The following is a 27,644-nucleotide window of genomic DNA, read 5'->3' on the forward strand; positions in this document are numbered from 1 at the left end:
TATTTGACATAGAGAGACAGCCAGCGAGAGAGGGAACACAAGCAGGGGGAGTGGGAGAGGAAGAAGCAGGCTCATAGCGGAGGAGCCTGATGTGGGGCTCGATCCCAGAACGCCGGGATCACGCCCTGAGCCGAAGGCAGACGCTTAACCGCTGTGCCACCCAAGCGCCCCTTTTAATGTTTTTTTATTATATTATGTTAGTCACCATACAGTACATCCCCAGTTTCCGATGTAAAGTTCCATGATTCATTAGTTGCGTATAACCCCCAGTGCACCATGCAATACATGCCCTCCTTACTACCCATCACCGGTCTATCCCATTCCCCCACCCCCCTCCCCTCTGAAGCCCTCAGTTTGTTTCTCAGAGTCCATAGTCTCTCATGCTTCATTCCCCCTTCTGATGACCCCCCCTTTCTTTATCCCTTTCTTCTCCTACCGATCATCCTAATTCTTATGTTCCATAGATGAGAGAAATCATATGATAGTTGTCTTTCTCTGCTTGACTTATTTCACTTAGCATTATCTCCTCCAGTGCAAATGGCACATTTCTTACCACAAGGCCATTGGTCTACTGGATTCTTTTGAAGCAAAGGCTAGGGTTCTCTCTCCGCCACATACTGGGGTGTTTGTGAGAAGATGAGGTTTGCAGTGAGAGTCAAGGTGATGTGTTGAATGGTGTTCCTCTTATCGACGATCAGGTTGGGATGGGTTCTGTGCTCTCAGGGAACGTAGGTGGAATTCCCTCACAAGAACCCAGCTGAGATGGACAATGTAACAAAGTTTCTTCTCACATCTCTGGGCTTATCTTGTCACAATAATCTTTGGTCTTCGATGAAGCTGTTGGACAATATCAGGCCTTTCAGTTTTGGATGCCAAATTGGGGCTTGATCCCAGGACCCTGGGATCATGATCTGAGCCGAAGGAAGACACTTAATGACTGAGCCACCCAGGCACCCCTTTTTTGAAAGCTTTTATTTATTTATTTGTCAGAGAGAGAGAGAGGGAGGGAAAGCACAAGCAGGGGGAGCTGCAGGTGGAGGGAGAAGCAGGCTCCTCAGTGAGCAGGGAGCCTGATGCGGGACTCAATCCCAGGACCCTGGATCATGACCTGAGCAGAAGGCAGATGCTTAACTGACTGAGCCACCCAGGCGCCCCTCAACTACTTCTTTCACCCTCAGGATTACTGGTGGTGCGGACTGCCCACCCTTCCTCTCCCCCACCTCATTGTTCTCATCTCTTCTTGCTCTTCTTTATACTCACAGTGTTGTGGCCCCATTATGATGACAGCAGAGACTCTATTTTGGCTATTTTAATTTCTTTCTGTAATCACTCACTTATGACACAGGAATGTGTTTGAATTTTTGATATTAGCTGCAAAGCCATCTCTCTTCAAGGGAACTGAGGTGGTTTCCTAACAACCAAACACGATCCCGTTCCTTCTCAAGAGAGGCATTTCTCATCCATGTGGCGATGACTGTTGTGTCGTGGCACAGGGCGGGGGCCACCGCGAAGCCGACGTGGTACACGGAAGTTGGCAAACACGGGGCAGCCCTTGTGGAGCCTCGCATTGAGATTCTTTTTCCACATGTTATTTGTGAGCATTTTTCTCCACTTTTTATTATGAATATTTTCATACATACAGAAAAATCAAATAAATAGTTTAATAAGTGCCCATAACTCACCAGTCCGTTTCAACAACTGTTACCATTTTGCCATACTTGCTTTGTCGACACACGTGATGTACACACGTATGTGTTTATATTACTATATATTCCTCTTTGGTAAAAAAGAATAAGAATCCATACATTTTGGAGGATATCGATACATCAATGATACCTCTATCCCCTATCACGGTGCTGAACCAGTTGTTTTGGCATCTCAGAAACCAATGCTAAAACATCGGGAGAATAGAGTTGTGCTTGATTCTAGGTCAGGGTCAGCGCCTAGTGATCAATTTCTATTTTAAATACTTGTTTATGTGCGCCTCATGCTGGGGACTTTTAAGTGTCTTTCTCTGAGGCTGTGCGGCAAGCTGCAGAGACTGCTGTCGTTGGAGACAGGTGTTCCGGATCTCTCCCCGCTGGACAAGGTACAAGCCCTGTGCTCCGGGTTGGACCACTCACATAACCTCAGTGGGAGGAAATTCCTTCTGGAAATAAAAGAGGTTGGGCTAGGTCATTGAAACGTTTTCCTTCACTTCTGAAATACTGAAATTCTAAGAACCAAGTTGAACAAACCTGGGTAGAATGAAGAACTTTCAATAAACATTTTACATATAGATTGAAATTTGCAGAAGGTCAGTAAATTCCACATGATTTCATGGTCCGTGAGGAGAAATTCTGACTCTAGGACTTAGGATTGGTAATAGCAATCAAAAAGTACAGACCATCCCTGACAGGTGAGTTTTCTGAATATCTAGGTGCAAGGTAGTGTCATGGATTTGATTCTTTTACTCACAGATATAGCTGAAAAGATCCAAATGCATACCAGCTTTTTGAATAGATGTGGAATATATAACTACTTTCTTTGGTTATTACTGACAGTTCCAAGTGATTTACCTATTTAAACATTTGTATCCTGCATTTTTCCTATATACTCTATCTGTGCTGGGGGAGGGGTGTGGGTCAGGAATGACAGGGAGAGTTGGATTCACATGTTACATCAAGTGAAATAATCATTTTAGTAAGATCATATATGAAGTTGCCTTTTAATGTTTGGGGAGGTTTTACATTTCCCCCCTTTTTCAAATGTAGACTTCTGAGAATAATATGAATAGGTCAAGTATACACTGAGCTTTTGAGAAATTATCTTTTTTTTCTCCTTTTGAGAGGTGATGAAGATTTTTTTTCCTCTTTTGTTATAAATCATTGGACAATAGGAGCATTTATTTGTCATCTTGGACTTAATCTGTTGGTGACAAGCTGAATGCATATGTCTTAGCACACAGAGGTAATGGAAACGTCAGCCTGATATTGGCTAGTGAAATTTCCAGCAGAGTCTTGTTAGTATAACATCTGTTTTAATAAATGGCATTAAGAGATAGAGGTGTTCTCTGTTACTGATGTAAATTTCCTTCTGCTGCTTACCTGCCAGTGTGGGTTCCTGAAAGTTAATTCTTCCTCAGGTTTTTGTTTTGTTTTGTTTTCAACTATTTGAGGAGACATCACACTGCTACAGGCCAGCTAAAAGGGATGTATTATTTGAACCGCTTCCATTGTTTTTAAAATCATTGTTTGTGTTGTAATCCTTTCAAAGAGCCAGCCAGTAGCTCCTTTCCTGTTTAAAGAGTAAGCTCTTTCCACTGGCAGATCACCTTCATTTCATCCTGTGAAAGCGCGTCCTGAATTCTTAGCAACGGGGCATTTTTAGCATCAAGAACGTCCTACCAAGAAAAACCGAATATGGTAAACAGGTAGAAAACTACGCCTCAGTTGTCTAAGAAGGCAATTGTTTCTTGCTTTGGGGGCCTTGTGTATATATATCCCACTTGGTACAATGAGCCTCTGCAAACATGTGCACGACGTTGTAGTTGAAACACTATATATTTTAGAAGAGGATGAAGGAAGGTTTTTCAGGTTGATTTCTAATACAGCTAGTTTACTTTTCATCGTTGGTGCTACTTTGAGGTTTTATTGCATTAAAATGTATCTGTGTTGTTAATATAAACCTTCAACCAATTTGCTTAAATATTGGATGCGGACAGGATGTGGGACAAGCATGGCATTGTGGAGAATACCACCCTGGCCCGAGTCAAGTGCAGAATGCTGCAAACACATTGTGCTAATTTTAGCTTACAAAGAGGATGAAGATAAACTGCCTACCGCTAGTTTGCCATATGCTATCCTGGTGATAATATTCAAGTGCAAAATATTCCATAGAGAGTCTTATTGTTTCAGTAAGAGAAGCATGGATAAGAGTTAAGCAAATTTCTGCTCAGTAAGTTTATAAGAAATAATGAAGTAAAACAATTCTCAAATGCAGGTAGATGAAATCTGCTAAATTTATTTTGGCTTTATTGACTTTCATGGGACTTGACAGAATTAGTTTTGGTTTATATTTGATCCAATTTTATCTATTTTTCACATGTAAATCTTAAAAATCAATCTGAATAAATATTGATCTCTTTCAGAAAGGCAAAAATATAGTTTGGATCGCATAAAACTGCTTAAAAGACAGCATCCCTTTAAGTTCAATAAAGGAAGAAAGCAATCTGTTCAACTGGTTTTAAAATAACACTTTAAAAAGCCTTTTTAAAAATGAAAAAGTGAAAATCCATTACATTTCCATATTTGGCAAATTCAGCGCCTACAGTTTCACCGAAGAGTGTTTGACCTATTTATTTGTCACTGAGACCACTTCACAGTGAAGGGATTGTTAGTTCCTGCAAAACTGAGAAAAATCCAATGTGCATAGTGCATTTGCAGATGGAAACAGACTGTGTAGCTGGATTTGGAGGGTGGGTTGGCTGGAAGCTTTGTGTTAACAACTGGTGAAAAGCTTGACCTTTAGGTGACCTAGGTCAAACAAACCCCCAACTCAAGAGTTCTCCTTTGACATGGATACCTGTTTGGGGAAGGGGGCCGAGAAAGGGAATGGAGATAAAATTATGTTATGGAATTGCAAGCTGACTTCTTTAAAAGTTCTAGTTGCTTGGCTGACTGCGGCAAAGTGTCTATCGTAGGGCATTACAAAGGACCCCAAATCTGTTTGCAAGTATCAAAGGGAAAAGATGATAGGGAAACATTTCTTTCTTTCCTTCTTTCAATGATACAGGCGATGCATGGGTTTTTTTTTTTCCTTCCCCCAATGCAATATGATCTGGGTTGTGATTCACAGGGTTGAATGAATGGGCTGAGCTCCACTGATGAAAACATTTGATAATGTGGAAAATAAAAGCCCGGGCGAGGAGGAGATGGCAGGGCTTCCATTGTTTGTCCCCACACTTTGTTTTTATAGGGGTTCTCACAGGAACAAATAAATTGGAGTAAATAAAAGCAAACTAGCACTGTCGGTCGGTATCGTGGCCTCACACATGCTCACAAGACGACTCAGGCAGGAAACTAGCAAGGGTCTGTTCCCGACCATTCACGTTGCATCTTTATCTCCCTGGTTCATTGTTCGCTGCGGAGTGCTTAAACCTCAACTTCCCAAGTAAAAGCTTCCTGTTGCTTGCTTTTAAATATAGTTTTGTTTAAACAACAACAACTTTTAAAAAATGGGAGAAATGAATTAAGGAAGCCAACTGATATAAAAAGGAATAAGGCAGCTCTAGTCTGATGGGATTCTGAAACTTGAGGGCCCAGATCCCATGGCTAGTTCCCCTTGATGCAATAAAAGTCTCCTTTTAGGTACTCAGCTGTAGGAACCCATCTCTATGCCTCCACAGGAGGTAAGAGTGAAGGAGAACAATGAAAATGGTCGGTGTTTCCCCACATCTGCCTTTTTCACTGTGTTTGGTTTCACTGCGTTTTAACTTTTCGGCATTGTCTGGGGGGGTGGGTGATAGACTTGCTGCCCTTGCAACTGTGGGTTAGAGGAAAACCCATCCCTTATTAGTTGTGCCCCTGCTTCAAGATCCTTTAATGTCGGTCTATCTGAAAAACTGTATCCATTCCTGTGGAAAATATGGTTCTTATTCCACCTTAATGGGTGGGGGTTTACTCTGATACTTCCTGCAATTTTGGAGGAAAGGGCAGCAGTTTTCTCAGGCCTCAGATATAAACAACATTGTTTATGCTGTTTCCACTCTTCGAGTCCTCTGTTTGTGCAGGCCCTAACACAAGTGGGTCTGTTTCGCATTTAAAAAATTAGTGTATGTTTTCAGAATCAATCTATCAAGTTAGGCCAAGAAGTGCGGTGAGAATGCATGGTTGGGGGTTACCAAATTCTGGCTTTCAAAACCTGCTTGACAGGCATTTGTACCTCTGGCCGCACACTCATGGGACGCTGGGGCTTGGTATAGTCCATTCATCCCATGATGGAAGCAATCGATTTGGGTTCCTCTCCCCTGCTCATGGCATAATACACCGTAAGCTGCACCAGAAAATTAACAATGCCACCCAAATGGCCCTTTTTGAAGAGAACGCCTGTCATGCTAGAATGTGAACAACGTTGTGAAAATGGAGCATATTGTAGCCATTTAATAATGGATCTGTTAAAATCGCGAGTAGTACAGGGGCGCCTGGGTGGCTCAGTCAGTTAAGGGTCTGCTTTCGGCTTAGGTCATGATCCTAGGGTCTTGGGATCAAGCCCCGTGTCGGGCTCAGTGGAGACCTTGCTTCTCCCTCTTCCTCTGCCGCTCCCCCCTTCTTGTGCTCTCTCTCTCTGTCAAATAAATAAATAAAATCTTAAAAAAAAAAAAAAAAGGATCGCTAGTAGTACAGTGAATTATAACCTAAAGGCAAGGAGCTTGTTAAGCCACAAAGAGTGAGCATCCCCTCAGTTGTGTGTGTCTGTAATGGAGGAAGGCCAAGTGGAGGGTGGCTGGAGGGGGCCCGCTAGCACGTGTAAGCTGGAGGGTCCTCACCCACCCAGCCTCTCACAGTCCTGCGAGGACAGAAGACGCGGCCAGCTTGCCAGGCAGCCCTAAACCCTCCATTCTGCGTGAGCTGTCACTGCCCTTGTGCACACAAGCCCACGTGTACTGTAGGAGGCAGTCAGAATATAGGATATGCCTGCAGGTTGTTTCGACCCACGAGCGCAGGACGCACACTTCCTTGGCAGTTTTCTGAAGGGGGACTCTGGGATGCTGAGCTCTTCATTTCTAATCCAGCTCTATTTGCTACATTCAACGCTGCACAAACACAGTCGAAACCTCTTTCACTTGGTTGCCTTCTCTACCCTGCTTTTGAGAGACTGCCCCCTGGGCACTAAGCTAAGAACATTGCTGCTCTCATCTGGCGGGGTCCAGCAGAAGAAGACTGTCAGGAGGAAGGCAAATACTCAGTCCTGTGTGCAAGTCTCCAGTGGACTCCAGGCTGAGTACTCCCAGCCTCCATCAGCCTGGTCCTGGTCCTGGTCCCAGCCCCCCCCAGAGCAGAGGCTCCGGGAACTTCCTGGTTGTTTGGGCAGATCTGGCTGTCCTACGTGACGGCCAGGCGTCCCACACGGATGCGAGTGAACACTGTAGTTACCTGGTGGCTACCAGTCACTTGGAATTATCAGCTGGGAAGCTCTTCCTTTTTCCTATCAGGAGATTGGAAGTTGGTCTCATTGCTCTAAGGAGAGTTGCGTCTTCTTGGCTATCCTGTTGAACACAGTTTGGAGCCTGTCACTGCGCCCTTACTTTTGGATGAGTCCTGTCACTCGTTGCTGTGCAGGTATACCCATCTTCATGCAGGAGAATCACAGGAGGCTGATGTTCCACCAAAGCGGCCTTTAAACTTTGGGGGCAGACTTTGGGACGACGTTGCCTGGTCGAGAGGCCTGTGTGGCACAGACGCAGAAGCGTTTGACCCACGGTATTAAAAACCTAAACTCCACACGACTCGTTTGTCTAAGAGATCAACGGCTATCCCTTGACCGGAAGGCAGCTGCTATTAGCAGGAAGGCTTGTACTTACCGCATGATCTTGAAGACGTCAGTTGGGGTTGAGTCTGGGGCTCAAGCCTCTCCTCATCGCCCCTGACACTCTCCCAATGATATGACTGTTAGTCTTTAAACACGAGTCCATCCTCTGATTCCGTCTGTTGTGATCTATCCCCTCCCAGTTTAACCGGGGGCCTCTCTGTCTTCCTGTTAATATTTGTACCTTACTTGACAGTTATGTGTTGGACCCCGAGTCGCAGGAAGGACTGAGGGATTCGAGTCTTGGTAATACCATTATTACTGTGGTAGCTCGTTCCTTATAAATGAATTCCCCTTTTCAACTGTATCTTTAGAAAATGATCTTGGTTTTCTTTTATTATGATATCAATAATAATGAATTGAGCCAAGAAGTTGTAATTACGCTTCCATAGCCTCTGTGGAGTGGTTAAAAAACATATCCACGTGTTATGATGTTAATTTCCATTCATTACAAATGAACAGGGACAGAATATTCCTGTTTGATGCCACCTTTCACCACACATTATGACTCCCCTACCAGTAACCCACACAGTCCACTGTCCTGCCCTCCCTAACGTACTTTCTAATAAATAAGGCCAGCTGAAAACAGGGATGTTCTGCATTAAATATAAAATGATGATTTTAACTGCTTCTGCTCAGACTGACCCATACATCACTTAATCACACCCATTTAAGCAGAGAGAAGGAGAGAGAGAGAATGAAAATATGAGTGGATCAGCTCTCCATATTTTGTTTGGTGGCAATATGAGGAGAATTTAGGCTAAGGATGGTTTTCTAGCCATCTCGTTGTTTCCTGTGGTGCATATATAGTTGGTGGTCTGATGGGCTGTATAGAAATGCAAGTTTTACCAGACTAATGAAGATGGCACTTCATTAGTTTGCTTGTGACAGAGTAGCCTGATGTAAGAGGTGTCCTTGGCCTTTCCTCTCCTTTCAGTCATTTGAATCAACCAGTCAATCAATTGTTCCATAGGTAATAGCTCTTCTTGTATAGAAAGGAGGATTTAGGAAACACCTGGAATGCATGACCAAATTCTTTGTTAAATTTTCCTAATTGTGAATTCTGTATATTCCACACATGTGGAGAGAGTGGAACTAACTCGGGGCAAGAAATTTAACTTTTTTTCTGTAGAGAAACAGAAGCCGGAAAGATAAAGTTGCTTTTCTGCTGTCTCACCCCTCCGTTAACTCTAAATAAATCTAAATAAATTTATGATTTCAGTTGGCCTTCCATTCAGCAAGCACTGGCTGCCCGCTAGTGAGTAGGCCCTGAGGATGTGCAGAGGTGAACAAGACCCGCCTACTGGGCTCACGGAGCTAACAGACTAGTGGGAATGTCTGGTATATACACCGGCCACGGAAACACACTGTGATACCAGCTGTGATTGTTTGCACGTGGAAAATGCACCGACCCCTGTCTTGGCGGATCCTGGAAATTCTCCTAAAAAAGGGCATTTTTTATAATATTTCACAATTTCCCAAGAGTTTTCCTGTGTATAATTCTACTCCTTTTCACAACACCCCTCCGAACTAACTAGTTCCTTATTCCCACTAGCCCTTTGTGGACGGAGGCAGAGAGGCTTAGCAGGGTTGAGTTGCCTCACGAAGGCTACACAGACAGTAGTGGCTGGCCTGGAACTTCAGTCCCGGGCTGTGACCTGTAGGTCAGGCATGATTACATATGTTTGGGGAAGTGTGGAACTTGGAAAGATAAGAAATCGTGGCCTGAGGTTGTGAAATCACTGTTTGACTATCTGGGATTTTACCCCTGACTCCCTGTTAAGTTTAGGAAGACCTGGAACGATCATTCCACATTCAAATAGCCCAGACTCCAAATACCCGCTTTCCCATTAAAGAACAAAACAAAACAAAACGAAAAAAACAAGCAAGTATCGAAGAGAGGCGATTAACATGATGGCTCAGTTCTGCTCTCATCCTTTCTTTCTTGATGACATGGCTCCAAATAATCACATTCCATGCCTGGGAAGTGTTTAGGCTTCTCTGATGGAGATTATCTTTCCCTACTATGATTATGCATTTTCAAAACCCGATCATATTCCTATTTTCTGACCAGAGAGGAGACAGATGGGTAGCTTTGGGCCTGTGGTGACCCACCATACAACTTTCAACCAGGCTTTTTGCTCAGACTAGACTAGACTGTTCTTTCCTGTGGTTGTCTCTTCTACACAAGAGGGAACTTGTTGCCCCAAATAATTGTGGAGATGCCTGACTTAGGGAGAGTTACTTCAGAGGTTTCTGGAAGGAAGAATGAAATACAGAGAGGATGGCCATGTCTCCCACATCGCCTTCAGTGTCAGATACGGAAATCGCACTCTCACAGACCATCTGGATTTGACTGGATGTGATCTGGGGCTGTTTCCTGGTTTGGCATGCCACATGGGGAGGACGCAGGACATGCTGAGGCTCAGGAGCCTGGCTGGAATCTCAGGGACACAGAGCCACTGGGCAGCAAGTGGAGGATGGGGCAGGGCCAAAGCATCCGCATTCTTAAGAGGAGTGAGGGCTTGGAGCACCTGATGTGGATGTGCAGGCTGGCCCGTGTGCAGGCAGCTGGGTGGTCCGAGACAGAGCGTCCAAAGGGTGTAGCAAGTTCAGGCCTGGCATTTCGGATACCCCGTCTGATAGGTGGGACCAGCCGCAAGGAATTCTAGGCCACAGGCCAACTCAGAAGTCAGGCAGGGCTGGAATTGGCGTTCTGAGGTCTGTTTTCAAGGAGAGAATCCCCTCCAGCTGGCACTTCATGGGAGCAGTATTTAGCCCTGGGAAAGAAGACTGGCAGCGGCTGGGGGAGGGGAGGAGAGTCGAGATTCCCAGGCAGTTTGTGGTTGGGGTCAAGAGTAGGCCCAGAAGGGGACTAAAAGCAGAGCAGGAAGCGGAGAGTCGTGTGCACACTGGAGGATCACATCTGTGCGAGGAGGGGGCGGCTGGGTGACTGAAGCTGCAGGGCGGCGGCTGCCCCTGCGAATCTAGGTCCAGGGGAGCGTCGTGGAGCCAAGGCTACTGTGACGCTTCCAGTCCTTGTGGGATGATGGTGTTGGAAACCAAGGGGTGCCGGCTGCAGGGTGGACTTTGTGGAGAGGCTGCTGCAGGAGCTCGGGAGGAGGAGAGAGCAGGCCAGGAAAGAGACAGGGTGCGGAGTGCTGTAAAGACCAACATCCTTTCTGTGGGGAAGGATGATTTCTGCCTTTCGTGGATGAGAATAATTCATGGATTCTGCTACTTGCTTCTTGCCCCAGGAAGATTTCAGATTAGCATGTAGGTGATGTCATCACCGAAAACCCCATGGATGTGGAATGCTGCTCCCCCTTGGGTGTGGGGGGCGGCCTGAGTGTCTTCCGCGTGGGGCTAGTATTTCATGAAGCAACCTTGTTTGTATTTCTGTATCCCTCCTGGAGAGGAGACTTTCCTTTCTTAGATACATAATCGGTGAGAGAAAATAAACCGCTGCGAGCTTGCGGTCGGTCCCTTTTCCCCTCTTTCTCTCGGCTGAGGCCCATCGGCGTGGCCGGACCAGTTTCACGGAATGCTCGCGGGTGTGCAGAGAGGGCAGGCTCGTCCCAGCTCTCCTACGGGCAGAACCTCAGGTTCCTGACATGGAGACACATGTGAAAACCATTTGTGTGATGCTGGAACATGTGTGCTTTGTAGTTGGGTAGATGACTGCTTTTAGGCCCTGAGCAAGGGAAAGGGCCTCTGTCCGGCCCTGCTCTTGCGAGCTCAGCACTCCCCTCTGCTCCCCGACGGCTCCTTACCCGACTTCCATAACCTGCGAGAAGTCTTTGCCGGTGATTTTCTCCTTCAGTCTGTGGAGGAACATTCAGGACAAGGGCCTCACTTTTTTGCAGTGTGGCTATTTTTGGCACCCTCCCATTCTTGTGTACTTTCCCGGGATCCATAAACACTTGGTATTTGTTTTCTTCCTTGTACATTTCAGGTGGTTTTCACATTTAACCTTTTCCATTATCTTTGACTAAGGAACAGTTGCTTGCACCCTTCTTCTCTCCTCCTCCTTTGATTTCAGTAGAAAGAGTATGACCTAGACGTTTATGAAAGTCTGCACCATGGTCAGGCTTTGTGCTGGCTGTGGACAGCATGCAGCAATGAGAAAAGACACTTACTGCTCCGGGAGATCTTTCTAGAGGTTAAAGAAATGCATTTGGACTGTCATTGAATCGCATAGGTTAAGTGGAGAGAGTAGTTCTGGAATGGTTAGGAGTTTAGCTTTGAGTCTGATGTGGGCTGGAATTTACAACGAACTCTATTTCCTTATCTGTACACTGGGGCCAATGCAAGGATGACATGAGTTAATTCAGAAAAGCACTCAGTGAGGTATGTATTCTCCAAGCAGCTCATCATTGTCCGTAAGTAGGAGTTGTTTCTATTGGCTATGAAAACAGTTTGAAAAAAACCGTAACAAGCGAAGGGTTTTTTTAAATATGGAGAAATTGACTGTTGTTGTTTTTTAATTTATTTTTACTGTGATAACAAATTTAACTTTACCTTCTAAGGTTTTTGTGAGGATTCATTAATTGATCGAAAATAAAGGCTGAACACCTTTATTTTGAGCATATTATATTTATTGAACAATATATATTTATTGAGAAAATAAATATTAGTTTTTATTATTACTGCTATTCTTACTGTCTAGACAAGAGATGGACAATAACTTGAAAATCAGCCCTGTTTTTCTGTAGGGCATCCCACTTGTCCTGGACCTTAGAGATACTTTCTTTAATGATATAACTGCTTTTCATATTTGTAAATCAAAACCAGAAGCCTTTGCTATTAATTACCATGGAAATATTATTTGGAGAGCAGAGGACAAAGTATTATGAATTGACCTATTTTGTGTGGGGAGTGAGAACTTGTATTAATAAAACGTGTTTCCCGCGTATCACCGTCCAGCCCTAGGCTGCCAGCATCCTGTGGTGGGGCCGCTTAGACAGCACCGCCCACCCATTTTCGTCTGAAGCACACAAAGTTCCAAGTCATTCCAGGGCTCTTTGGGGGGAAAAAAGGAAAGAAAAAATGAAACTAGTATGCAGTGCTAGGAGGCTGGGTGTATGTATTTTGGAAAAGTGGCTGCTAGGAACGGGAACAGAATAGGGGAGTGAGGACACATAACTAGAGTGGCCGTGATTGTTTTCCTGTGTTAGGTGCAGGGCTCAGGAGAAAGGTCCCCTTGCTCAAAGAATGTTCTCAGTAGTAAAACGACGACGGGAACTGGCATTCACTGCGCTAAGCCAGGGCTGCCGGGTTATGTGTTCAATGTTCTATCTAGCTTATTTTATTTAACCTGTTCAATAACTCTAAGGTGTACTATTACTCTGCTTCTTTTTTCCAGAGGGGCAAAACAGAGGCTTAGAGAGGTTAACTGACTTGCCCAGGGTCATGCAGCTATCAAGTGGTGAGGATGGGATTTATGTGAACCTAGCAAATCTGACTCCAGAGCCTACACTGCTCTCTGGTAATACCTCCCGGGGCAAGAAGTGAGGATGTTGTGTGTGCTGGGGAGATGAAGGAGAGAGGGCTGTGACACTGTCAGAAAAGAGAGTCGCGGGGCGGCTGGGTGGCTCAGTCCGTTGAGCATCCGACTCTTGATTTCGGCTCAGGTCGTGATCTCAGGGTCTTGGGGTCGAGCTCCTCACTCAGCGAGGCGTCTGCCAGGAGATGCTCTCTCACTGCCTCTGCCCCTCCCCCCACCCACACGTGCCTGCTCTCTCTCTCTCTCTCTCTCTGAAATAAACAAATGAATCTTTAAAAAACCAAAACAAAACACAAGGAGAGTCGCCCATTGGAGACATCCTGGCTTGTTCTGATATTTCGTCCTAGAGACATCATGACGTGATGTTCAAAATGAGGACATGAACAGCCTTTCTCCCATCCTTGTCCAGCGGCTGCAGGGACAGTGCTCTCTGGGTGCGCTGAAGGGAGACTGTCTCATCTTCCACTGTAATGAGGCGTGTGCATGCGCCCAACACTCTCTAGCTTTATTTGCCCGTAGGGGAAGATCCTCCAGAACCTTGCTAAGATGCACATCACGGTCCTTGGACCGGTGGCGCGGCATGGGCAGCCCCCGGGGAGCTTGTGAGAAATGCAGTATCTCAGGCTCCTCCCCTACTGATCGGAAACTGCATTTTAACAAGATCCCTGGTGCTTCATAAGCACGTTAAAACTGGAGTGTCACTGCTGTGGCAAGTGACTTTATCTTTACCATGCCCACCGAAGTAAGTCACCGCTTGATGAAATGTGCTTATTTTGAGCAAGCACCTGTCCCTGATTAACTGAGTGACTGGTACGTGTGCCACAGAAACTCTACACAAGGACTGGAGCCTTGGATAATCAGAGGAGAGAAGGTTAGATGTAATAACGGATACATGCCAGTAATTCTCAACCTTATCTTTCAGAAACTGTTGGGTTTTCAGATGGCTTTACAATAAGAGAATAACAAGCTTTCCTTTCTTTTTTATCCCAACTTCTTTCTTGCCTGTTTTCCTTCTGACTAAACTTAACATCACTTCATTCTCCCCAAAGAGTTCCTAATCTACATTTTACAACCTAGTTCCATTTTCTTTCGAATGCAAAGAAATCTCCCTGTATAGAATGTCATCTGGGCTTTTCTGCCTTGACCCATGGCATTCCCTCTTGCTCCAACTTTTACCTCATTGCAGGAGGTCGGTCCCACCCTCTCATCCAGCTGGGCCCCACCTTCAGCGGACTGCTCATCCTTCCTGCACGCACCCTTCTCTCCCCTTCTCCCTCCTTACGTACTGAGAGCACAAGGAAAGGGGTGAAGAACCTGTGAGCACCTTGAGGAAAGATCCCTAGGAAGCCAGGGAGGGTCAGAAGATGAACTGGTGCCCGTGTTTAACCCACTCACGATGCTCACACTGAGGGCTGTGCTCCATCTAGCTGCACAGACCAGTGAAATGAGGGCAAATACGTAAAAAGAGTTGCTACAGAATTTAGACACGTGATTCTGGTTTATCTGCTGTCATTCAAGAAGGATGTGGTCCTGGGGCGCCTGGGTAGCGCAGTCGTTAAGCGTCTGCCTTCGGCTCAGGGCGTGATCCCGGCGTTCCGGGATCGAGTCCCACATCGGGCTCCTCCACTGGGAGTCTGCTTCTTCCTCTCCCACTCCCCCTGCTTGTGTTCCCTCTCTCGCTGGCTGTCTCTCTGTCACATAAATAAATAAAATCTTTAAAAAAAAAAAAAAAAAAAGAAGGATGTGGTCCAGATGAACAGAATCCTACTTTTTTAAATATTAAAAAATTTAGGGGCATTTTTAAGGAAAATGTCTCCAGACTGCACAGACACTGTATCATATCTAATTTTAACAAGCTCAAAACAGTTTAATTCAGTAGCTACCTGATTTATGGCACTGTGCTGCGTATCTTGTGTTTACACAAACGTCTGTAGCATCTATGTGGCTGCTTTCCCCTATGCTGAAGGACCTCACAGGCCAGGTTCTTTTTTTGCCTTTTTATCATTTTACATTATTACAAAACTCTCAGTCTACAAACTATGAGGCAGGAAACCAGATGAGTAAACCTTTGAAAACGGCATCTAAAATACACACACCGGTTCTCGGATTAAGGGGCTTGTGGTCATTTCTCTGTAAAAAATATATGAGCTTTGCCACATATAATCTGTGATTCCCAAACTTGGCTGTACATTTTAATCATCTTGGAGTTTTAAAAATCATTAATGCTGGGATTTCACCCTCCAAAATACTAATTTAATTGGTCTTGGGTACAGTGTAGGCATCAGGATTTATAAAAACTGCCGCATGATTCTATGTGTAGCCAAAGTTGAGAACCACTTCAACTGCTTCTAATCTGCATGTCAGAAACTTTTTTAAATTAAGTCCTCCTTTTCAAGTGATTTCTATATAACTGAGTTTGCTGAAGAAGTGATCTCTTTGATAAATAAATGTTATCTTTTCTGTGTAAGTGTACGTACACACACACGCGCGCGGAGTATATAAAAGTTTAAAAAATTATATGGCAAGCATTTGAGGATCTCACAAAAATAAATGGGGTGTGTGTGTGTTTCTATGTGTGTGTGTGTGTGTGTGTGCGTGTGCGTGTGTGTGTGTGTGTGTCTGCCTGTCTGTAAGATCCCATGTGTGGCATTTGTTTTTTGCTTTTGTTTTAAACAAGAGATTTATTTTCATGGTTAAATAGAATTTTGTGGCCATTTGTTAATAAATGATTTATATATTTTGGGAAGAATATCTCAAGGAATTTGGCATGCATTACTATAATACCATTAAAAAGGTAAAATACTAGTTCCTCAAATGCTTTCTAAGATGTTGATTCAAAACAAAAGTTTATGACTTTTGCACTGTTACCTTTGCAATTGTAAGCATATTTTCTTTCTTTTTTTCTTAGAAAAAGATTGGGGGATTTCCATTTAGTTTTACTGTTAGTATAAATACAATGATTTCAGTAATATCATGCAGTGTACTCACATCCTGAAGTTTCTAAGACTTCATTAAGAAGTTATGCTGTTTGTGCAGGGATTTTCCATGGTGTTTAGTTGTAAAAAAAAAAATGCTGAATGGATGAAAAATGAGTAAAATCTGTGTTTTTTTTCCTTTCCTATTCATCATTGCTGTTTGTCCTCTGCGTGTAGGTAACTAATTTGCTGTTGTTCCCCTGAGGGAAATTCAAGTCAAAAAGTCATATTGAATTACTAGAAAAAGGTATTCCTATCTCAAAAGAACAAAGTATAATGATTTAAAAACAAACAAACAAACAACTTGGAATATTTAGCGGATTTTTTGGTGTGTCCTCTATGTATCTGTCCATGGTACTCTACTCATAGGAATACGTACAGAAAATAAATCTTAAGTAAACTACAAATGTGAACACTGACCAACTCCGACTGACAATTCTTACTTTTCATGAATTTAGAAAGTCCTGTTTCTTCCTTCCATTCTATCAATGGCATATTAAAAATAATTCAACAGATTTTCTTGGTGTTCCGTAAAAATCCAGCGAGCATTTTCATTCTGGGTCTCAGTTATTTGGTTGGGTTCTTTTCATATTTTTTACCCTGCTATGTTTTATGCATGGTTTGTGGTCTCCATGAAGAATCATGAAGTGATAGATGCTTAATAGAAGCCTTTATTTGTAGTAAAGGAGTTATTCCAAATTTATTCCAACGGGTTGGCGATCTCTGAGTTATAAACACCCAGATTATTGGAATGTCCTCCATATACACACGGATGTTCAACCGAGATCTTACTGCTATTCTCACTGCTGTGCAACCCCAGGACCCATTCACTGTCACCACAGTTTCTGTGAAAAAGAGAGAAACACTGAGCAAGGTGAGAGATGCGTGGCTTCCCAAATGCAGGAGGGATGAGCAAGGGTGGAGTGGTTGAGGGTGGGGGGATGTAATGACAAGTTTGGGAACTTGACCCTGGGCTCTTCCGAAAGGCTGGCATCTGCTGATTAGAACAACAACAAAACTTTCCCAGCACCAGCTGTATTTTTTTTTTTAACCTTTACTTACTGCTCTACCTGAAATTCTGCCATTTAAAGATTCGTTTGCATTAACAAATTTTCTTTCGAAGATGCCCACATTTCTGGGAAGATGAGGGGGCAGCAGATTTTCTTGCTGAGTTTCTATTCATGCTTGCAGATCACTTTCTACCTCAATAGATCTGGCTCAGATGGAAAGGCTGGGTATTTGGGTTGTTGGGAGATGGTAAGTGTGAACTCAGAGCAGGAAAAGGTTAAGTCTGGGTGGGGTGTCCACAGTGGGAGGCCAAGTGCCCCTACAAGGCACTGGGAGACTGGGAAACTCCAGGACATGGATGCTGAGTGGTGGAAGGGACATCTAAAAAAGGAAGTACTAAAAGCACTTACACATACTTTAGTATTTCCCTAGGTGGATTCTATGTACAGAAATATGAGGAAAAAACTCATCTTCCTCCTTCTTCTTATACTTTCTGACTTGCTGCACCTAGAGCTCAGATATCAGAACTTCATTCACTTAATGAATTGCTTCGGCTTTGATGAGCAAGCCTTGGGACCCGCCACCGTTCATAACTTGCTTCTGTGTGAAAATATGTTCCAATGTCCAAACGTCCTACTTACAGATTAACTTCAGAGTGTAATCTGTGCCTACACTGGGGTCTGCCTAAGTGGACTCATTGTTTTTCCATTGTCCCTCATTCCCCAGTCTTAATTTGGAAGCAAGTACTTTGTCAGGTTGAACTAGAAAGAGACACTGGGGAATGAGGCTTTATTTGGTAACATTTAGGTGATATTGGGGCATGTGACAGGACACTGATGATGCCACAGAAGTACGTGTATGGGTCACTACTCGGAACCCACGGGACAAACACCAAATCCTGACCGTGGCCCCTGAGGCTCTGAGGGGCCTTGCTCCGGTCATGTCTCCAGCTTCACGTGGTCCTGCTTTCCCAGGTTCCAGTTCTGTGGTTGTAGCATGCTTCCACCTGCTGTTCCCTGGCCTGCAGTCCTTTCTCCGCTTTCTGCCCTTTTAGGCTGCTCACCACACCCTCTTGATTTTCTCCACCCTTCAGATTCTGCTCCGCAGTCCTCCTCAGTTTTCTTTGTTTCAACACTCATAGACTTATATTTCTTTGTGATTGAATACAGTTGTACCTTTATCACCGTGATTATTTTGTTTCACATCTGTGCCCTCTGTCTGGAAAGCTCCATAGAAACAGGGACTCTTTTTGATTTTGTTCACCATTCGTGTCCGTCATGGTTGACGTAGTGTTTGGGACATAGTCGGAATTCAGTACATTTCTGTCAAAAGAATAAATGAATGGTAAGAGTGACCACTTATGCAAAAGATGATTACCTGTGTAGGGCTCATTTTTAAAGTCCGCACTTGACTTTTTAGAAAAGGAGGCAGTACGTTCATTGAGAGAGTTACTTTCTCCAGGCTCTGAGTCTCCATTTCTTCCATTAGGTCTCTGTGATGTCAGGAGTCCACTAAAGGGCTGAATAAGGCTGTGAGCTCCTTCCACAGGGGCTAACTATTAACAAGGAGTTGTCACTGTTTATCAGACCTAAATCAATGGGAAAGGAAAAGCTTCATGGCAAATCTCTGTTAAGCCAACCTTGGGAAACGTACCTAAACATTTCTTTTTATTCCAAATAATGTGTTTATTTAAAATTTGCTTATTCTTTTTTTTTTTTAAAGATTTTATTTATTTATTTGACAGAGATAGAGACAGCCAGCGAGAGAGGGAACACAAGCAGGGGGAGTGGGAGAGGAAGAAACAGGCTTCCAGCGGAGGTGCCTGATGTGGGGCTTGAACCCAGAACGCCAGGATCACGCCCTGAGCCGAAGGCAGACGCTTAACGACAGAGCCACTCAGGCGCCCCATAAAATTTGCTTATTCTTAATCTTCTCCCTCACTTTTCCTTACCTCTGTCTTATCAGTCACTGCCATTAGTGTATCTGTGACACTGGCCATTTCTTATGCCTCTTCCAGAACCTCACACTGCCATGGCAGGTGCCAACATCTAAGTCCTTATCTTGGTTGCCAAAGGAACCACCTCAAGATTTTCAGGGAAGTCGTGGGTGGTAACATAAAACATATGAGAATGTGCCTCCCTCTGTTATTTTTCTTTGATCAACTGAGAATCGCTTTGGACTGAGAACAAGGAAATATTAAATACCTAAGGATGAGAAGAGATGCAAAAGGGAGGCGGAGGTAACAGAACCCTAATTCAAGTCAAACTCAAAGGTGAACCCTTGGATTTTAGACAATTATGTATTTGTATATCGGCTGCAAATTTGAAGGTAGATGAAGTCTACTGTGTTTCTCTTAAAAATGTGTAATTAGACTTATGGGGTCATGTTAGGTTTTCATTGATCTTATAAAATCCTTTCTAACGTCTCCGAGGACCCTGTGGCACGTCAGTCTGTATGACAGTATCAGTTACTAAGGTCCTCCAATAACCTGTTGCTGAAAAATTGTGGAGGCAGGTGTGGAGGAATGCTGTGGGGAAGGCCGATCCATGACTTGGCCACACTAAGGAAAAGCCAGAGTTCTAGAATTTTGTATTTAGCACCAAGTCTATGAGGTGTGAGCCTGGATGGAGTCTGAGCTGAGGGTGCAATTGTCTGCTGAGAGACAGTTGAGTTTTTTTGCTAGGGTCAAACTGGAAGACATGTCAAGTATTTAATTCATTGGGAAAACAAAACTTTTGCTTTATTTTTTAGAGTTGAAGTCAGGAAAAATGCACAAACAGCACGAAATTTTAGTTAGGTAAAGAGCTTTAAATTGTAATCGAAGGAAGTAGGAGTGTATTCCTGAGAGACTCTAGCAAACACTAAAAAGAATTCTGATTTCTTTCACTCAGTCCATCTTTTGTCCAAGATGAGCTGAAAGATTCTAAGGAAACGTCCCGGCTTTGGAGAATGCATTTCCTTTATGTTTTCTTATAGTTTTACTGATTTTCCTTGGTGAATATTCTTCAAGAGTTTAAGTATGTATCAAAAAGGATGGTAACAGCTGGAAATTGAAACTGGTTTTCTCCATGCAATGAAAAAGGAAATGCATTAGCTCATTCATTTAATATGCCATTGACAAGTCTGTACCCTGGACACTGGGGTAAGCCCGGGGCTAGAGAGTCTTAGAGGGGAATATGACCCTGTCCCTTCTTTCATATATCCTGTAATCAAGCCGAGGGGACATAGACTACAGAAATCAACAATCCTGCTAGAATGCGACGTGTGCTTGGATGGAGGAACGTCGGGAAAAGAAAAATTGGGGGTTAGGGAGGGGTGTCACTGAACAGCTTAGAGTCCCGCACATGCTTCTTAGAGGAGATGGCGGTTGAACTGAACCTAAAAAAGGTCACCAAGGAGGGTGCCTGGGTGGCTCAGTCATTAAGCATCTGCCTTCGGCTCAGGGCATGATCCCAGCGTTCTGGGATCGAGCCCCACATCAGGCTCCCCCTCTGGGAGCCTGCTTCTTCCTCTCCCACTCCCCCTGCTTGTGTTCCCTCTCTCACTGGCTGTGTCTCTCTCTGTCAAATAAATAAATAAAATCTTTAAAAAAAGAAGGGGGGGTCACCAAGGAGCTTGCCAGGAAGGACGCTGCAAAGGGGCTAGCACAGGGAACTCCGAAGAGGTGTGAGAGCAGTGCCTGCAGGGAGAGGGTGAGAAGGTCAGGAGGCTCAGGATCGGGGTGGGGACCCAGCAGCAGATAGGCTGAAAACACCCCAGAGGGAGAGGGAGATCGTGAAAGACCTTCCATGCCAGGCTCAAAAGCGTGACCTTTATCCTAAAGGCAAATGATTGCCACAGCAGGATTTTAAGAGCCAGGGTTAGAAAATCAGATCTGTATTTTAGAAAAATCATTCTGGCAGTGATTACACATTCTCAATGAAGACAAAACACTTCTTTATAATCTCCGAAGTATTCTAGCTGGTTCCTGAGAAAGGGTTGTCTATAATTCTCACCATTTATCCTCTTAACATAACACAGAAACATTATCCCATCTGACTTCTGGCTAAGTAGACACAGCCATGATCTGGAGAAGTGGGTTTGGGGTAGTTTTACATTCTTCCTAATAACCTGGCCCACTCGGATAGTTCCCCTACAGAAGAAACCCGACCTCTCCATACTGATGGGATGTTTGCACCAGCAGTCACTGGAAGGGCAGGAATGTCCTACGCACTGTGTAAGGGGCGAAATGCCGTATTCTCTCGTAGATGTGCTGTGTGAGAAAACAGGCAAGCGGAAAAACCCTTAATACCGGATGAAAGTTTAGCCAGCTTACAACACGGGCTGTACAGCCTTCATGCCTTTGCCTTTGAGCTGGCCGTTCTGACACCTTTCAAGACATGGTAGAATTGGCTCCGTGCGAAAGATGCGATTACAGATGGCCTTGGTTCTGAGTCGACATACATGTCTGAGACAGACGTTCTGTTTCCAAACACTTGAAGATGCATAAAGTAAAAGTGAAGGGGAGAACCTGGCTGGAAACTATGGAGTCTCGATACAAAATTGTAAATGAATTGTTGTAATGCTGGGGTGCCTTGCAGCTCGGCTTCTAACAAAACAAGAAGGTCCACAACCTTACACCTTCATTCACCCCCACAGTTGAAAGTTCAGATCCCTAATTAGGAGTTTTGCCTCGATGACAGAAAGAACCCTCTGACAGACAACCCATTTTTATTTATACCTGCTGACCCACTGACACTGGCAGTTCCTCTCCCTTGTGATGTAAATCTTGGGCACTTTTGGGGTTTTGTTTTTGCCTGGCTCAGAATAGGTTTGGGGAATGGGCAGTCCTGGGTGGGGGGAAGAGGGCGTCAGGAGGAAGAGAAAAATGGGAGCAGGGCTTTGACCTGCCAGAGAGGAGCCCCTGCTGACACGGTCAGTCTGACCCATTGAATGGCCTGAATACGGTAAATGCCGCTTTATCCTGCCTTGAAAGGCACGAGATAGCACAGTCTAAATGCCTGGGCATGCTTAAATAGGGACTCGGGATGTTTGAGTTGAGCGTGTTTGAAATCTGAGCTCTCTGACAGCCTGGGAGCTGCCACAGGTCACCTGCCTTGCTCCACAGGGACAGACCAGGTCTCACAAGAAATTGTCCGTAGACGAATTGTAGTACAAATTCCTTTCTTTGTTGGTTGGCCTCTTTCACTAGACCATGGCCTATAAAATTTTGTAAAAACAATTCTTAAATATTATTTGAAAGGGCAAATGGCCCACGCTGAAAGGTTTGACAGTTTGACATATAGTGCATGGTTTTGATAGCTCGGAAACTGGAAAGTGCGGCCAGGATTCTCCCCCCGCTCGTTAGAAGCCTGGTGTTTTTCACGGAGTGTCTTGTTGCTGCCGAGTCCCTCTGCTCCCTGCAATCTGACAGGCAATGAGTCTGCTTCAGTGAGCGTCAATCCTCTTAGACTAATTCGTGAGCGAGCAGAAAAATGGCTAGCACCTTTCCATCCAGCGTCCAAAAAGCCCAGAACCAGGTATTCCCAATTAAGGAGCCATTCGGATAATCATATCAAAGCAGATTGCTTCGGAGGCTTCTCGTAAGGCCAGAGCCAGTGCTGAGAGAGAGAGAGAGAGAGGGGAGCCCAGAGTTTCACTTGAGTGGGGGGGGGGAAAGGGATTTGAGTGGCGCGGTCTCCTCAGAGCTGGGAAGTCGCAAGGAAGTGGATTTCTGCATGAGAACGTTGCATATGTGAGGGCAGCGTGGGCTCTGCGCCCATCGGCTGCCTCTGCATCGCCAAAGGCCATTTTCGGGAGCCTCTGGCCCCTCAGTCACTGGCCTGCTAGTTAATTGCCACGCAGACTTCATGACACATGGGCAGATAATATGACATTTTCGGTTTCTGTCACTAGCAAACGCCACGACGTTGCTTGCACTAGTTGCTAAGAAGCTGTCAGAAACCATTAGCAATTGGCTAAAGTCGCCCTATGGCATTTCCTCACAGCATCAGCAAAACGAGCATAAATCACCCACTGGAGCCTACTGCTATCCTAATGAGGCTGTAAGCTTGTTTATGGACTAGCATCATTTTTATGATTATTTCCACCTTTTCAGTTTGCCTTCATTTGGCGGCAGGAGAAGTCAGCTCCGGGAATGAAGTCACTGCTGACATTTTACAAATGTGGTTCAGAGCTGCTGCCCGCTGCCATGTGGTCGGCCGGCGGTTCTCCAAGTTTGTTTAGTGATCTTAAAAATAAAAAAAGGAAATAAATCCTCCCGAGACCGCATCGAGGTGACTGTATCGAATTGCAGAGTGAATGGAAATGCTAAAGGTACAATCGACCATTTAGACTTTTCCTCTGAGGTTGAGACGTTTGGAGATCAATTTTCAATTCTAGAAAGTGGAAGAGGTTAAACAATTTATTAAAATCTATGAAAGTGTTTGCTTTTAGAATCGTCTGTTTTATTATGCTCTTCTCCTTCTCCATCTTCTCCATTTCCCTCACTTGTGTCGGGAAGGAGCAGGGTTTATTGTTTTAGGCTTTTCTGAACATGCACCAGTATTTACACTGGATTGAAAGCATTTGCTTCCAATGAAAATCTTGTCTTAGATTACAACCCAGCAGTGTAATTTCCCTCCCAGATGGGAGTAAAGTAGCAGTATTTGCCTAAAAACAGTAGGAAGAACAAACTGTGCATTAAGCCAAGGCTGTTTTTGGCTTGAGCTAATGATGTAATAGAAACCTTTTATTCGGGAGAGGTCACTGCCAGGGACTGAAGGGGGTGATCTGGCTCCTGCTTGAAAGGTTTCTCCATTGTGTCTACATAAGTCTTCACTTAAAAAATTCTGTTCCTAATGCTGCTGCTTTCATACAGCAGAAATAAACAGGAAAGGTTCTGGTGAGTGTTACACATGGAATGCAGAAAGCCTTCCTCTCCTAATGGAGTATATAATTCAGGTGCCCTCAAGGCACGCTTTCAGGAATTCTTTTGCCTGAGGTAATGGGAAGCTAAGGCTGCTTTAAGGCCTTGATTATCTATTGATGCACAAAGCTGGAAAAAAGTCATCTCCGCTGGATTATAGTAGATATTTCCATAAATTATCAATGAATTCTCTTCGAGGCAGGCACTAGGCATTGCCTGCTAAATTAATCTGAAGGGGTTTTGAGACGGATGGAAAGGCTATTTTTTTTAAAGGTGGAAAACAATCATGGAGAGGTGGTGAAAAACTGTCATTAGGTTAGAAGCTTTTCATTTTTAATCAATGATCAAGTAATATGTTTCTTTTCCTCGGTTACCTTTTGCATATTGAAAGTGGATTAGCCCATTGAAATTTTAAATGCTGTTGAGTTGGTTTCTTTTCTCATGTTTCTTTAATGAATTGTTATTTTATATGGTGAATTGCTTCTCTGAATAAAAAGCCTCTTTAAATACTGGACTTTCAAGGAATTTATTAGGCAAATCCAAGGGGACTCCTTATAAAACACTTGGTTATGCAAATAACGAGAATTTGGTGGGGCGGAAGGAGCACTGATTTAGGGATGCGGGTGTCTGGTCGGCAAGGGCCTGCCAGCCCCATCCCTGCTGCGTGACCTTGGGCAAGTCACCTGAGCACTTTCTTTGCTGCTGCTACAGCGAGGGCTTTGGAGTTGTGGGTCTTTACGATCTCTTCCACTGAGAGCACAGCTATGATCCTGTGGAACTTAAACAGAACAGATGAATTTTTAAATACAATAAAATGATGGATTTTTAAATTAAGAAAAATCACACTCAGAAAAGTTCTGCAGAAGTTTTGCGTTTGTGGCATATGCTGTAATCATAGCAGAAATGTTGAAATTTAGTCTGTTCCTCACCCAACAGTTTTTAAACTTTACCTCAGTACAAGTTAAGGCAATTTGGGGGCAATTTCCTTTTGGGGGGGGTGCGGATGGGCAGGGGACTCCTGAGGGCGCTGTTAAGAACAATTGACTGATGGCAACATAATGACTATAGATTAGACTGGAATAACTGAAATCAAGGTAGTACATTTGTACCTAGAGTATTTAGGTAACAGAAATAAGGGCTACGAAATAAGTTCACGAAGTGGTGTGACTGAGTGTGAGGCTAGTTATAATGCACAGCGGCTAGGAAACTTGTCTTCCCGGAGTACCCGATTCCTGGGGCATGTCCACGGCTCTCCAGTGACGTACATAACCCAGCGAACGTGCTCTCAGGTGTATGCGTTGCCTCATTGCAAAGCCTTGCTGCTGTAACTCTTCTTCCTGGGCCCGATCCACCTGTCCCTTTCTCAAGGTCGGTAGCTTCCTCGGAGAGCTGGGGCAGCAGGGAGGGAGGCACGTTTGACAGAAGCTAAGCTGCTTTTTAGCGTAGTGGATTTAGTCCGGGCTTGTTTTCCCTCCGAACTTTTGTGCCAGAACACAAGGTACTTAGTTTCCATTTGTACCTTGTGACTTGTTTTGGACAGTGTGGTTATATGGGCTGAAATTTCACTTTTTGTCTTATTAAACACGGCACTGTAAAAGAAATACTACGTTTTTGTTTGTTTGTTTTATTGTGTCACGGAGCCAGAATATTTTCTAGAAGAAACAACATAAATGTTATAACACAAATCAATGGAAGAATAGGATCCAGTATTCAGGAATTTGTAAACAGGTGATTTTTCAAATGAGAGAAATTTAGATCTAGAAGAAATTTTAGAAACTGCCTGGATTTTGAGGATAATGCAGTTCCAATTGACTATTAGTTTAACATCACTTTATTTGACTTACATAGTAATTGTTTCCTAATTAAAAAACTATTTCAGGAGTTTTGCCCTTACTAAACTTGATGCTCTCTCTTTATGACAAGAAAAATTATATTCTATTTGAAGCATTCCTATGTCAAACCGCTTAGATGATGAATTACTTACATTTCCATGGCCTACTTTAGTCTTAAGATAGATCACTTGTGGAAATAGTTGATATCTTAAATGCATCTTCTCACAAGTTGACATCAAGGACTGTATGTGGGTTTGAATCCCCGGGCAAGGACAGAACCTCTGCCCATGGCCACCACCATATTTGACTCCCCAGCAGGAGTTTCACTTAACACATCTCAGCTGTACACATCTGAATCGTTACCATGGCAACAAAGAAAGCTACTAAAGAGATTGGCTATTTCCCTTCATTCCCTTTGACCTTTCCCACTGTTCTTTGGAAGAAGTTCCTTAGACCTGACTACTTTTGAGCCTAGGCCTTGTTCTTTCTCTTTGTCTTGGAAAAAAACAAAACAAAACAAAAACAGTACCAAATAAACTATTAATCATTTATATTGCTCTTTTGGTTTTGTGTATATCCAGAGGCATTCTATTTGAATAAAGCATGTCAAGGTAGCATCAGTCAAAATTTGATTCACTATGTTTGCAGGTGATGGCTTGGACAACAGTGTAGCTTCCCCCAGCACAGGTGACGATGATGATCCAGATAAGGACAAAAAGCGTCACAAAAAGCGTGGCATCTTTCCCAAAGTAGCCACAAATATCATGAGGGCGTGGCTGTTCCAGCATCTAACAGTAAGTGGATTCTAAATGACATATGTACACTAAATATCGACGGTGAACCAGTTGTGATAGAAAAAAAAATGAGGGAAAAATTATCCCTCTGCACTTGGAATATTTCCTAAATCACTGTGTTCCCCTAGTTTTGACAAAAGTGTTAGCACTTAATTTCCTAGATACTTACCCCAAATGAGGAGTTTTGTTTGAAGTTCACTATTGCAATTTTGGTAACTGTAAGTTATAAGGTTTAGGAGTTCATGGGACTTGTGATTTTAAGTATGTATGTTAATGATGTTGCTTTTCTCCGTGTGACTCTGAAGTCCCTAGAACCAACTCCTACTAAGAAGAAAGTAAGCCAAACCCCAGAGAGAAGGACTTGATTTCTTCTAACACTTTAGTGGACCTTTATAGCAAATGGTCCAAAAAAGTTTAAATCTTGTTGCAATGGCAAGATGCTCCCATAATTTGCTTTTAAGTGGTTTGAATGCCCTGGTTGCCATTACAAAACATTCATCTGAGTCAGGGCTGCACAGTGAAAGTTGTCCCTGTACTTAGAACTGTAAAGGAAAACAGCAATATAGAGTCAGCGTTTCCTGTGTAGTCCCTTGTGACTTTTCAAGCAGAGTAACAGTTTATATTGTCTGTGTGAGTATTGCTGTTTTCACTGCAGGAATTCTCCTGGAGATGTGAGAAACTGGAGATTGGGGGCTTTATGCCACCAAGGGATTTGTTTTGTTTGGTTATTGTTCTGAATGAATTTCATGTTCAAAATATTTATAATCATAATATTTGCGTGGATATTTTTGTAAGTGCATACTGATTTAATGACATCTAAGGAAGAAGACCAAATGAAAATTTATGGATAAAATAATATTTTAAAACTCAGCAAAATTGTTGGCAAGGGGGACTTATACTAATAGGGACAAAGGTTGAATTTAAATAGGTCATAGCCTAGCCTAGCCTAGCCCAGCCTAAAATGAGTGAATGCTAAACATCTTGGCTTTTTGAAAAATGTCAGAAGAAAACTCTTTATGTTACTATTTTTAGCCTAGTTTGCTTTTTCTGAAAGTC

General features: G+C 43.7%; 1 protein-coding gene across 4 annotated transcripts in view; it reads left to right on the plus strand.

Annotated features, from left to right (window-relative positions):
- The window catches only part of MEIS1 (Meis homeobox 1), a 133,206-nt gene that overhangs the window by 48,326 nt on the left and 57,236 nt on the right, over positions 1-27,644 (plus strand). For all 4 annotated transcript variants that reach the window (XM_026484432.4, XM_044377625.3, XM_048222589.2 and 1 more), the window contains exon 8: positions 26,443-26,588. In XM_026484432.4, coding sequence (XP_026340217.1) covers positions 26,443-26,588 — 146 coding nt within the window. The remainder of the gene's footprint in view (positions 1-26,442; positions 26,589-27,644) is intronic.

The sequence above is a fragment of the Ursus arctos genome, unplaced genomic scaffold (genome assembly GCF_023065955.2).
Source record: "Ursus arctos isolate Adak ecotype North America unplaced genomic scaffold, UrsArc2.0 scaffold_8, whole genome shotgun sequence".
NCBI classification, from domain to species: Eukaryota; Metazoa; Chordata; class Mammalia; order Carnivora; family Ursidae; genus Ursus; species Ursus arctos.